At 40.3% G+C, this 11,827-nt stretch overlaps 1 protein-coding gene across 1 annotated transcript; it reads right to left on the minus strand.

Moving 5' to 3' along the window:
* Positions 1-8,861: 8,861 nt before the first annotated feature.
* On the minus strand, positions 8,862-10,253 carry LOC307269485 (E3 ubiquitin-protein ligase TRIM39-like; the record flags this gene model as incomplete). The annotated part of the gene is made up of 1 exon (XM_080052461.1): positions 8,862-10,253. The coding sequence occupies one exon, from the start codon at positions 10,251-10,253 to the stop codon at positions 8,862-8,864; it is 1,392 nt and encodes a 463-aa protein (XP_079908587.1).
* Between the last annotated feature and the right edge of the window lie 1,574 nt (positions 10,254-11,827).

The raw sequence follows: 11,827 nt of genomic DNA on the forward strand, positions 1-11,827 counted from the left end.
CTGACTCTCGGGTTCATAAAAAGCTTTTACACTTGCTCCAGGAGAAATTCCTCCGGCGCATGTCAGAGATTTGTTTTAACATTTCCAATGGCTCCAACAGCATTTCAATTATAGCTGCAGGCTCACCGCCGCGACTCTCGCAGTCATTCCAGTCAGCTGCACATACCCAGATGAGCACGCCACTGATAAGGGGCTGTGAGAGAGAGCTGCCTGCAAACATGCACCTGGGAATGGAAAAAAAGTACTGAACATGAATTGTGAAAGTAGCAGAACTGAACATAACACTTATGTCCTAAACATAAACGCTAATGTCCTACATTGAAAGTTCGGCCATATTTATTTGTAACTGAGAGCTGTAAACAGAACACTGACATATGTTCAGCCTTGAGGTTCATACGGGCAAACAGTTGCTTTTGCACATCTAGCAATAATGGAGCAATGTTTAAATAATTCTGGAGTTTTGCCCATTTGATCAATGTTCACACTCTTTTTAGCTCTGTTTTGGTCTTCACCAACTCCTGAGGGAAATACAGTATGTGGCTCTTTAGCCGCAAAATGCTCCACTTTGTTCACCACCTGGTAGCTAACTTTGCAGGCCATGTAGTTTAAAGTGGCTTTATAATGTTTCTTTTTTTTGTGGCTGAAAATTGCTGCCAACTATGACTGAAAAGTAATCTATGAGATGCGTGAGAGATGTTTAAGTTGTACCAACCTTTACAAGTTCCTTTCACAGTGTTGATTTCAATATGTTTTCATTTTTCAAACATGGCCGTGGCCACAAGTATGAGTAATGACTTGTTCGTACATGGCTGATGCATGCATTCTCCAAACAGCATGCTCCCGATGAAAAAAAACACCACAATGATATCATCATAAATTAGAACAACCTATTAAATTACTTTGTTTAACATAAAACACTGATGTGTATGTCAGTACCTACCTATGTGAATATAAATGTTAAAAAAATAGTCTGATATATTGACAAATTGCTAAAGAAAAGCACTTCCTTTAAAAGGATATATTTTTAAATGAAAATTTAAATAAACTAAACCCCCTATATTAATGTGAGAAAAAAGGATCCCACATTGGCGGCTTGATTGACAAGTATCACTCACGACACATTAAGGATTGTTTAACACCTTATTGTTAAATGAGAATTACCTCTTCATATAAACGACCGTCATTTCACAAGAGCTGCTAAGTCTGACAGTCAAATCAGTTTGCGCAATATTGTTGATGATAATACTGAATAAATTGTCACTCTTTTGCATGAAGATAGATGAGGTGAAACTATGTGTGTGTAATGTGTGTATGTGCTGATGATGTGCACAGGAATGTCTGCATCCATCAGACTAATTGTGATTGTGGTATTTAATTAAGCCAAATGATTTCCACTTTCTGCACTTAGTTTATTATTAGTTTAGTGTGTGTGTGTGTGTGTGTGTGTGTGTGTGTGTGTGTGTGTGTGTGTGTGTGTGTGTGTGTGTGTGTGTGTGTGTGTGTGTGTGTGTGTGTGTGTGTGTGTGTGTGTGTGTGTGTGTGTGTGTGTGTGTGTGTGTGTGTGTGTGTGTGTGTGTGTGTGTGTGGTTTGGACTTCACCATTTCTTTTAGACCAAGGTTAAAAATAGGTTGAAAACCTTGTCAAACATTAAATGCCCTGTCGTTAAAAATAGTTGCCTCACATCTTTCACAGCGGTTGCGACTCAAACAGAAGACATCGCTGCATCTGCCACCTTCATAACCGCATGGCTTCTGTCAAGGGAGCTTTGACAATAATACAGCAACAAATGAGTTGCCAGTGGGAGTTGTGAAAGCTTTGCTCATTTTCTGGCTAAGTTAATGACCTGTGAAAAATACTGTGTGAGAAACATGAAGCTGTGATATATAAACAGATGGACCCTTGTTACAGGCATACACCGCTGTCTAGCCAAGTGTGAATACAGCTAATTGTAATAACGCTGATGTAAGACGTCCCCCATCACATGTGAGTGGGTGGCATTTGTAGGATTGATATGCATCACCAAAGAATTGAACGTGCAATTTCGTGTTTGTCGGCAAATGTATCGGGGCATCAAGGCATGTCTCTTACAATTTCTCTGGCCAATTCATCCCAACGTCACATCTACACACATACTTGACTTTGTCGGCCTTGAATTGCAACAGCCACATTGTGACACATTAGTTTGAAAAGTTCAAAAGGTGAAACTAATGTCCTCAAGTCTTTCAAATAGAGTATGCTGCCTTTTTAGAGAACTGAAATTGTACTATTTAGTGTACTTTTGTGAGTTGACATTGATTTGATTGGTCTTTTTTCTGGTATTTCTCGTAAGCACTCTGTAAGTCCAATGTGAAAAGTAAAAGCTAGAATATTCTCCTAGTTATTAACAAATGACAGAAGCAAAAATCAACAAAAAATATTTCACAACATAATTATAAACCAGTTTTACATTAATAATGTAACCGCCATGATGCAATTGAGATTCTTACTTAATGAACAGTGATTTGTTTTTAAACTCTTTTTTGTGTAAGGTTCAAACGATTTTACCTTCAACAATGACTTGGCTGATCTGTAAATGCCAAACACAAGCTTTTTACTGTACATCACTGCAGTATTTGAATAAGATTTAAAAACTCACATTTGTCAAAAATATGAAATTGTATATTTTAAAAGATAACTGCACCGGGCATAAAAGGTTCCTCTGTAATACTTCCCTCCATATTTAGCCAGTACGCTTAGTGCAGCGCACACCTTTTCAGTATCACCACTAATATAATTAAATAAACTAATTTATAATTGTAACGACCAATTTAGATTAACTAATTAATATAACCCAATAAGTGTTTCACGCATCTTTAAATCTGCGAGGCTTTCATCCCGTGCCGCCTCAGTGCAAACATAATGTGGTCATAAATCTTTCAATGCAAGACTATTCACAATTACAGTATATTGCATCAGATAAGGAATCAATGTGTTGTGGAAGAGATGGGGTTATCCAAAGTATTTATTGATGCACTAAAGCTGTACTATGGTTGTGAAAACTTTTGTCGGATCAAAAAGATGTTATGCCTAAATGAACCTTTATCAGGTGAACAGATGAATTAACGCTAAACAGATCAGCATCAACCTTGACCTCAAAGGATCTTTATAGACCTCTCTGCTCTACTGAGTCGTTACTCACTTAAGCACATTTTTCCTTTTAGTGCCGTCATGCCTGCACTGTAGGGTACTTCCATATGGTTTTATATACAGCACAAGGTCTGTTCACTGAGTTGCCTCACATTTCCTTAAGTTTGTTTGTATTTGTTGTTTTGTCCAAATCAAACATGCAGCTACGAAGAGTGTTTCACACGTCTTTACAATTTTTCAGTATGTGTCTGCGAGTGTCCAAGTGTGTGTCTCCCAGGCTTTTCAGAGCCTGAAACCATTTTGTCAGTTAACTCCAAATGAACAAGAAACCTATACAATAAACCAGAGGCAGTGGAAGAAGACTGAAACTGACATTTCGGCTTCCTTAGCTGGAGGCAAAGAGAGAGAGAGAAGACAGCCTGAGAATTATAGAGTGCAGCAGTGAGGGGGTGAGAGAGGACACCCAGTGGCTCACACTCAGCAGCTAGCCCAGCAGTGCAGTACACTTTACTCCAAACTAAATCCAATTTGGCATGTTTGCAAAAAGCCGAGGACTACTGTTGAATATGGCACTGTGAGCTAATGCCAGTATACCAAAAAGCGACTGAAGGTCTCTTTGTTAGTCGCCCAGATATTAAATGCTCCCATAATGAGAGACACATAAATACTTCTGAGCCAAAGTTTAATAGTCCAATTAGATTCAGAAAAAAATGCTCATACAGTAAAATGATAGTAATCACTAAGTTCTCCATTTAGTATCCTACTCCAGCCAAAGTACTAAACTTGCTTTTTAAGGGAATCAAGTATGGAATAGAAAAAGAATGCAAGGTTAAAAAGGGTCATTTTTAAATATCAAATGCTTCAGGCAGATAACCTTAACACAAGCTAATCGGTGAGCTAAGAGGACATTTGGGGGTTTTGGTGGTCATTTAAGGTGCTATTACAAATTCAAGGAGTAGCCTATGTGGAAAAAAAATCGCTGGTAACTTCACTTCTAAATAAGAGAGATTTGCACAAATGGGACAGCATTTTCTAGACGGAAAATATATTTTTGTCGCCTTTCCAATCAGTAGCACAGTCCTCTCTTACCCGAGCCTCCCTTGTTTTGCTCTGTCCTGTTGTCATTTGACAGAAGCAGCAGCAGCGGCGGCGGGCGGTGTTGACAGTGCCAGAGGCCACACAGCGATCTGGCAGTCTGTTGCCTCCACCCCCTCTCTCCTCCTCCAGTTGGCACCTTGCCTGTCTCAGCTGATGGACAACTGAGCAAGACAAGAGGTCAACCTTCCTACCCTACATTTTAGCCCACCTCCTTGGTTTGATGGAGAGAGCATACCTGTGTCTCTGTGTGTGTATGTGCGTTTGTAAGCAATATACGGGTGTATATATTCTGCAGGTCTTTTGTCGTTCTGTCCTCTTTTTAATCCTGCAGTTTTTGGCCCCTTTCTCCAGCTCCCATCCCACTCATCTAGGGGATGTTTTGTTTGAATTTCAATTTGTGCATGGATGAAATGCCAGCAATGTAAAAGGAAATGCAGGAATATTGAAAATGAAAAATTGTTATGCTTGGCCTAAGTAGAAAATGTTGCTCATCAGAAAGGGTGAAGAAAATATGTTTTTTCGAATACGTCTTGAAACTTTTATACCTGCTTTTTGCTGAGCATTCATCTCATGGTCGCAACCTTTCACACGCCTTGACCCCACTTGTAGAAGGTGAATGCAGGTGCAAATACTCTGCTTTGAGTCTACACAGAGGCCCTTTAAGCAAATCAGCCCTATCGCAATCAACATTGTGGTTGATGAAAAACGCTGCTGTGTATTCATGGATCACAGGAGGCAACTTAATTCATAACAAGACCAAATGTCTGCAGCTATGTTAGCTTTGTTGTGATGCGCAGAGGTGCTCACAATGACAATGCTAACATGTTTACATATATTGTTTACTGTGTTCACCATCTCCTTTCAGCGTGTTTGCATGCTCACATTTGCTAATTGTCCCTTACCACAAATGAGAACTGAGGCTGTGATTAGAAACAAATGAATTGGATTTAATGGAATGAAAAATTATGTATTAGTTATTTATAAGAAAAAAATCCAGGAACAATGAAAGTAATCGGAATAGTCCTACTGGCCACATTTAAATCCTGGACAAAATTTTAATGAATAGAATATATCTGTATTGTCATCCTTAATACATTTTAAGACAACACAAGACGGTGACAGTCAGTTGGGCATCTCTCCTGGAAATCCATTTAATAGTTGTTGAGAATTTAAGTCCGGACCAAAGTGACAGAACGACAGACCTATACGTACATTACCAACCCCTTGAGCCACAACTCTAGCATGCATGGCCAATAAAAGCTAGCAGGCAAAGCTAATGTAATTTGCCTTAAATCTATGCAACCTTTTAATGAAAACATTTGTTCTTGTTTCTTTATTGTACAGGTAAAAGTAGCTCCACCGTAACATACAGGATATGCAGAGACCATCTACAGTCATCTACTATTAGCCACCGGCAGCTCAGTGGAAGCAGTTTTGGGGATGAAAGGATTTGCTCATGGGCACAGTGATGGTTGTTAAAGGGGGGGGGAAGAGAGAGAGAGAGAGAGAGAGAGAGAGAGAGAGAGAGAGAGAGAGAGAGAGAGAGAGAGAGAGAGAGAGAGAGAGAGAGAGAGAGAGAGAGAGAGAGAGAGAGAGAGAGAGAGAGAGAGAGAGAGAGAGAGAGAGAGAGAGAGAAAAAAACTTACCCTTTAACCATTTGGTATACCAAATGGTTCCAATATGGTGTGGAAAATTATACCAGGGTGCCTCAAGTCACAAGTCTGCTGCCCGCTGGTTCATCACCCTCCCTCTTCTGCTCCAACAGTATTTATTATTATTCCCTGGGCCAGACAGATAGGAGTGTTGAGAAATAAAAGCAGTAGCAGTATTTACCATATTATTTACTAGCATCAGCGCAAGCCCCTTTTGGCTATGCCAGTCTAAGAAACACCTTCTTTGCTCCATCCTTTGGCTTACGTGGACCATTTAGGATTTATGTGGGACAGCTATCGTGTTGGAGCCATTTTGTAGGTTGATCAAAGATGTGTCAGCGCTGGGATTCACTGCACTGACCCACGGGTTAAGAGTGTGTTTCATACACTGTGTAGCATATACATCATACTGTGACAGACAAATGGTTTCATATCTCTGTGGACAACCTGAAACCAAATACGGACAATAAAGGAATCTTCTGCAGCGCGAGTGTGACAAAGTCATAACACGCGAGTGAATGGAATGATATTATAAAGAATGGCTGAAGACATTCATCTGGAGGGTTTATGGTATGTCATGCTAACACTGGTAGACATTGTGTCGTCAACAAGATGGAAACTTGTCACATGTACTCAGGTCCACCTACACAGGAGATAGTATAATAAGTAGGGCTGTCAAATTAACGCGTTAATTTCGATTAATTAATCACAGAAAAATTAACGCGATTTAAAAAATTAACGCAGATTAATCGCACTTCTATATTGCCCTTTGACCCGGTGCAAAAGAGGTGAGACGATAGCGGAGCTGCACTTGTAACTTGCGGAAACGGCCCGCACGGGATTAAAGAGTAAAGAAAGAAGCATAGAGAGGGCTCTATGGATGTGTTATGGGCTGCTCCGGGCAAATAAGCATGAAGGTAGGAATACGTCTTATGTTATTCTCCGCAGTGTCTGTGCATTATTGATTTAGTGGGTGCCTAATTAACAATCTAGGTTCAAAACAGTATCTCTCAATCTTCCTCCGTGTCTCTGTTTGCTAGCTGCAATCGTCTCCCGCTAATGGACACCCGCCCCCTCTCACTCTTCCTAGCATATGCCTGTCTTTTTTCCTCCTTTGTGTGTGTGTGTGTGTGTGTGTGTGTGTGTGTGTGTGTGTGTGTGTGTGTGTGTGTGTGTGTGTGTGTGTGTGTGTGTGTGTGTGTGTGTGTGTGTGTGTGTGTGTGTGTGTGCGTGTGTGTGTGTGTGCATTTATTTCATGAAGAAACCTCGCTGAGAGAGAGAGAGAGACGAACGGTAGCCTATACAGTTGTTTATAAACAGGCATAAAAGTGTCATATAAGTATGTGATTAATTTAGATTAATTAATCACAGAGCCTGTAATTAATTAGATACATTTTTTTAATCGCTTGACAGCCCTAATAATAAGATATTGGAGTGTATATGTCCGAAAGTTTTATTAGGACAAACTGCAACTCTTGGGTTAACTGTAACTCCCTAGATATACAATCCAGAGGTCAAAGCTACAACACCAAATTTGTTCCGTGACATTACTCGTGTTGGCATAATGATGTGCTACAGTAATTTCAGGAAACAGCTTTGTGCATAACAGGCTATAGCAAATAAAATGTAAATGTGTATATAGAGAACTCATGTTGTGAAACTGTACACGAAAGCTCATGTTTTCAGTAATGAAGGGGACAACACATTATCAATAAACTCGAGATGAACTTAATGCTGTACAAGAGCTGTATAACTGCTACTTTTGGTCCATGTGTACAAATGTGCAAAACTTTGTGTGTGAGTGTTTGTGTATCTGATGCTGGGAGTGTGTAATTATGGGCAGATTATGGGAGAAGCGGACGGGCTGAGGCAGTCTTTGATGGGATTAAGCACTCAATTACCCAGCTAAATCGGCCCCTCCCCCACCACATTCTCAGGTTCAAATATTTTACACACACACACACATACATACACAGGCTTGAACAAACACACAAACAGACAGCTTTCTTTTTTTCCTGGAACTAAGCACATAATCCACAGACACTTTGGACAACATATCTGTTTGTCCATTTGATAGTCGGCCTGTTTGTCTCAATTTGGACGCACAAAACACTTTCCTGTCCCCATGATGAAGGGATTTTAACCAGAGAAGCCACTCTAAAATGGATTGTGTTCTTTCACACATTTGAATTGTATTTCTATCTAAAAGAAAAAAAACTGACTTTACGCTTAGGCTCCAGGTGTTGCAGACTCTGTGAATGGTAATTGTCTTATCTGAGAGGAACTGTCTGGAATACTACTTTTTCCAACAAAAAAGAATCTGGTACGTGATGCTGTAATGCATTCATAGCTGCACTTGCAATGATTAGCATCTGTTATGGGACCGAACCAAATGGTGTTGTGAACGGACATGCTGCCCCTAATGAATGAGATATCTTTTTGTGTTTTTGGAGGGCAGGGAAAACACACTAAAATAGAGCGATTCGTCCTCTGTACAAATGACTAAGCAGTATTTACTATTACGATAAACTGAATGCCAACACTTTGACAGACTTAACTTTTCTTTATTGTATGAATTTGAAACTTGGTACATGATATTTCAATTATTCATGATGGGATTTATTTAACTTTTTGAACATTCTTTAAACATTCTTAATTTTTGGAAACTTAATTTTAGCTTAAAATATAGTGTGTTGAGTCTGGACAATGTTTGGCTGCTCAAACATACATTTATCAAAAAAAATAAAAAATTATTTGGATCATCAGCTACAAGATAAATCTAAATATTATAACAATCACTAGAAAGAAAAGACCAATCGACCCTCACATTAAAATCAGAGAAAAGGTCAATGAGAGAAACAGAAACCTAACAGTCAAACTAAAACAACGAATAAAAAATGTAGACGATAAAAACCAATAGAGGCAGCAGGACTAATGCAGGGACTTCCCTTTTAAGATATACACATTTTAAAACATCTTAATCTCTAACTGCTCTGTTCTACCGTCACACAGACCTTCAGTGGTACTATCCTCAGAGGAAGTTCATCCCAAGGGTTGAAGAATGGAAACAACTTCTCAGTGAAAGTTTGTGTGAAGGTGTGTATCTGTTTGTTAGTATCTGGATTGGAGAACGACAGCTTTCCTCTGTTCCAATCCAGATTCACTCTGATCTTTTGGAACTTCTTCTGATCTTGGAGAACAGTCTCATGATATGATGGTGACCATGCTGAGTATGTACCTTCATTGAACCTTATTCCCCATAATCCTTTAATGCATCCTTTCCTCGAGACAGACTCTGCACACACACCTAGTAACCAGTCGGTACTCTCTCCAACCTGGACATCCCAGCTGTGAGTCCCTGAGTTGAAGCCCTCAGAGCTCAGGACAGAGCGGTAGACATCAAACCTCTCTGGATTATCAGGGAGTTGCTGTTCCTCTTCTAGTCTCCCACTGGTCAGATCTTCAGACAGGATGAATTCTGGATGAGCCGTGTTTGGGTCCAGAATCAAAGGGGTGTAGGAGACCATGTCCTTCATCTTGTTCCAGATGTTGAAGGTCAGGTTTCCCAGGTGTTTGGCCTCGTCTATCAGGGCTCCTGAGAGAAACTCTGGATAATCCAGTCTGAAGAGCTGCTGGACTCTTTCCATCGTAGCCTTGTGGTTGTGCAGGAATGAGAGGTGTTCAGCTCTCAGCTCCTCCTCTGTGGCTGTGACTGTGTCCGAAAGAGCTGCTATCTCTCTGCTGAGAACCTCTATCTTCTCCTTTATCACCTGACTCTTCTGCTCCTCCTCCTCCCTCAGTGCAGCCATCCTGGCCTCTTCTTCCTCTTCGAGAAACTGGTGAAGCTGCTTAAACTGCTCCCGAATCTGCCTCTCTGTGCGTCGGGTCTGGACCTTTATGTGTTCCGCTATTTGATCAGACTTCACTTTAACTCGTTTAAAAAGCTCTAAGGACCCCTCTACGAGCTCAAGTTGTCCCTTAAGTTTCCTCTTGTGTCGTGCTGCCGCTTCTTCTATGGTTATGAATCTGTGGTCGAAGTGTCTTTCTAACTCGCAGCAGGAGACGCAAACTGCCTGCTGATGGTTCTGACAGAAGAGTTCGAGTTTCTCAGAGTGCAGACTGCAGATAGCCTCTGGTGCTGTTTGATCTCTCTCCAGTAAGAAGTCCTCACACAAGTTCTTTAACACCAGGTTACAGGGTGGTTCTGCCCTTGAAGATCTCCTCTTACAAACTGGACATTTGTGTGTTGGTTTGTCTATCCACCATCTCTTCAGACAGTCTTTACAGAAGCTGTGGCTACACGACAGAAGGACAGGATCTCTGAAGACGTCATGACAGACAGGACAGCAGAGATACTTCTCCGATCTAGAAGCCATTTGTCTCAAAGTTAAGCTGAAAACAGAGCAGACGGTAAGCTGTCAGGTGTGGCTTCCCTCCCTCTCTTACTAATTTAACTGATAAAAGCTTTCCCTCCAAATCCTGTTTTAAGTCAAATCATGTGTTCCAAATTGCATACTCTTTCTTTTTACTTATTTACGTACTACTGCCGATTATAAGAAGGCAGTTTGCATACAGAAGGCAGTTTGCATACAGAAGGCATACAAATTCGGACATACTTTTACTCATTTATTTCAACATAACATCGTTCAATGAACTTGCCTCTTGCTTATATATCTGCCTCATTGCTTTCACTCGGAGACAATGTGACATAACTTCCGGTGTGCAGTAGATTACGGGTCAGAAAACGCCAAAAAAGCATGCTGATTTCCACACTAAATGTTATGACCTAATGTAGTAGGCATCCAGAACTTTTCAGCATGCTGCATCTGACCCCATGTATTGGGATATCCTGAATAGGTTTCTACCATACAAAAAACAAGTATAGGAAGGCATCCAAACTCACCTTCTGTGTGTCAGAAGAAGCTGCTAGTTTGGTCTGGTTGAATGAAAGTGAAGTGAAGCTGATAGTATGGATTTCAGCCCGTGAGTCTCTTGGTGAAACTTTGTCTGACCTCCTCTGCGAAAACTGTTGCGACACATGTAACACAAGGGTGTGTTTCAGTCCAAAGTACACATTTATTGCAGGATATCTAGATTGATTGTGTGCTGCAGGCTTTCGCAGCATTTATGTTCTGATAATGACGGACCATGAAATATGAAGGGAAGTAGGTTATGTGGTATATTGTTGCTTTATGCATGAACCCATAGCTCCGCCCCCCAAGCTTGGATTGACACTTTTTTTGGCACCTCCTAATAAAAATAATGGGAGCGTTTTTTCATTTAGGTCGCCGTTTCATTTGTCACGGTGAAAAACTATGTCTATTCTTATTTTCTATATCATTTTAATCATTCTTATTCTTTATCAGTAGATTACAAGGGTGTCAAACTCCATTGCTTACATTTTCATTTACTAAAACGATTTTGTTTTGGTAAAAATATACAAATTACCCTTTGTGCTCACAATGATGCTGGTCTCTTCATTTCTATATTATATTGAAGACATCTCTCTGTGTGATGTCTCTTTTTAATAATCCTCCTAGAGTGATAGCCAGAAGTTGAAATTGGCTTTGCAGCCATCCACCAGCTATGTCTGCTATATGTATACCAGCAGGGTGAAATGATGGAATTATCACGTTCTTCATAGTGTGTGGTGTTCAATATTGCACTGTGAAATGGATATAATCATGTGGATGTTCCCAGTGGGGAGTCCAGTGTCTACTCTATAGAAAATGGATTTATAATGACACAGAAATCTTTCAGGTTATTGTTAAAGCCATCAGTGAAGTGTGACATTTCTAAATCTGGTCTAATTAACACCAAGTATAGCATGGTGCTATTATGAAATGACGCAGGTTAGGAAGCTACAACAGCATTCATACAGGGATGTACCACAACCGGGGTAATCGCATACTTTATGTAAAGCAGTCGTATTGAAATGGATTTATGTTTG

The sequence above is a fragment of the Ammodytes marinus genome, assembly GCF_949987685.1.
Source record: "Ammodytes marinus genome assembly, chromosome: 23".
NCBI classification, from domain to species: domain Eukaryota; kingdom Metazoa; phylum Chordata; class Actinopteri; order Uranoscopiformes; family Ammodytidae; genus Ammodytes; species Ammodytes marinus.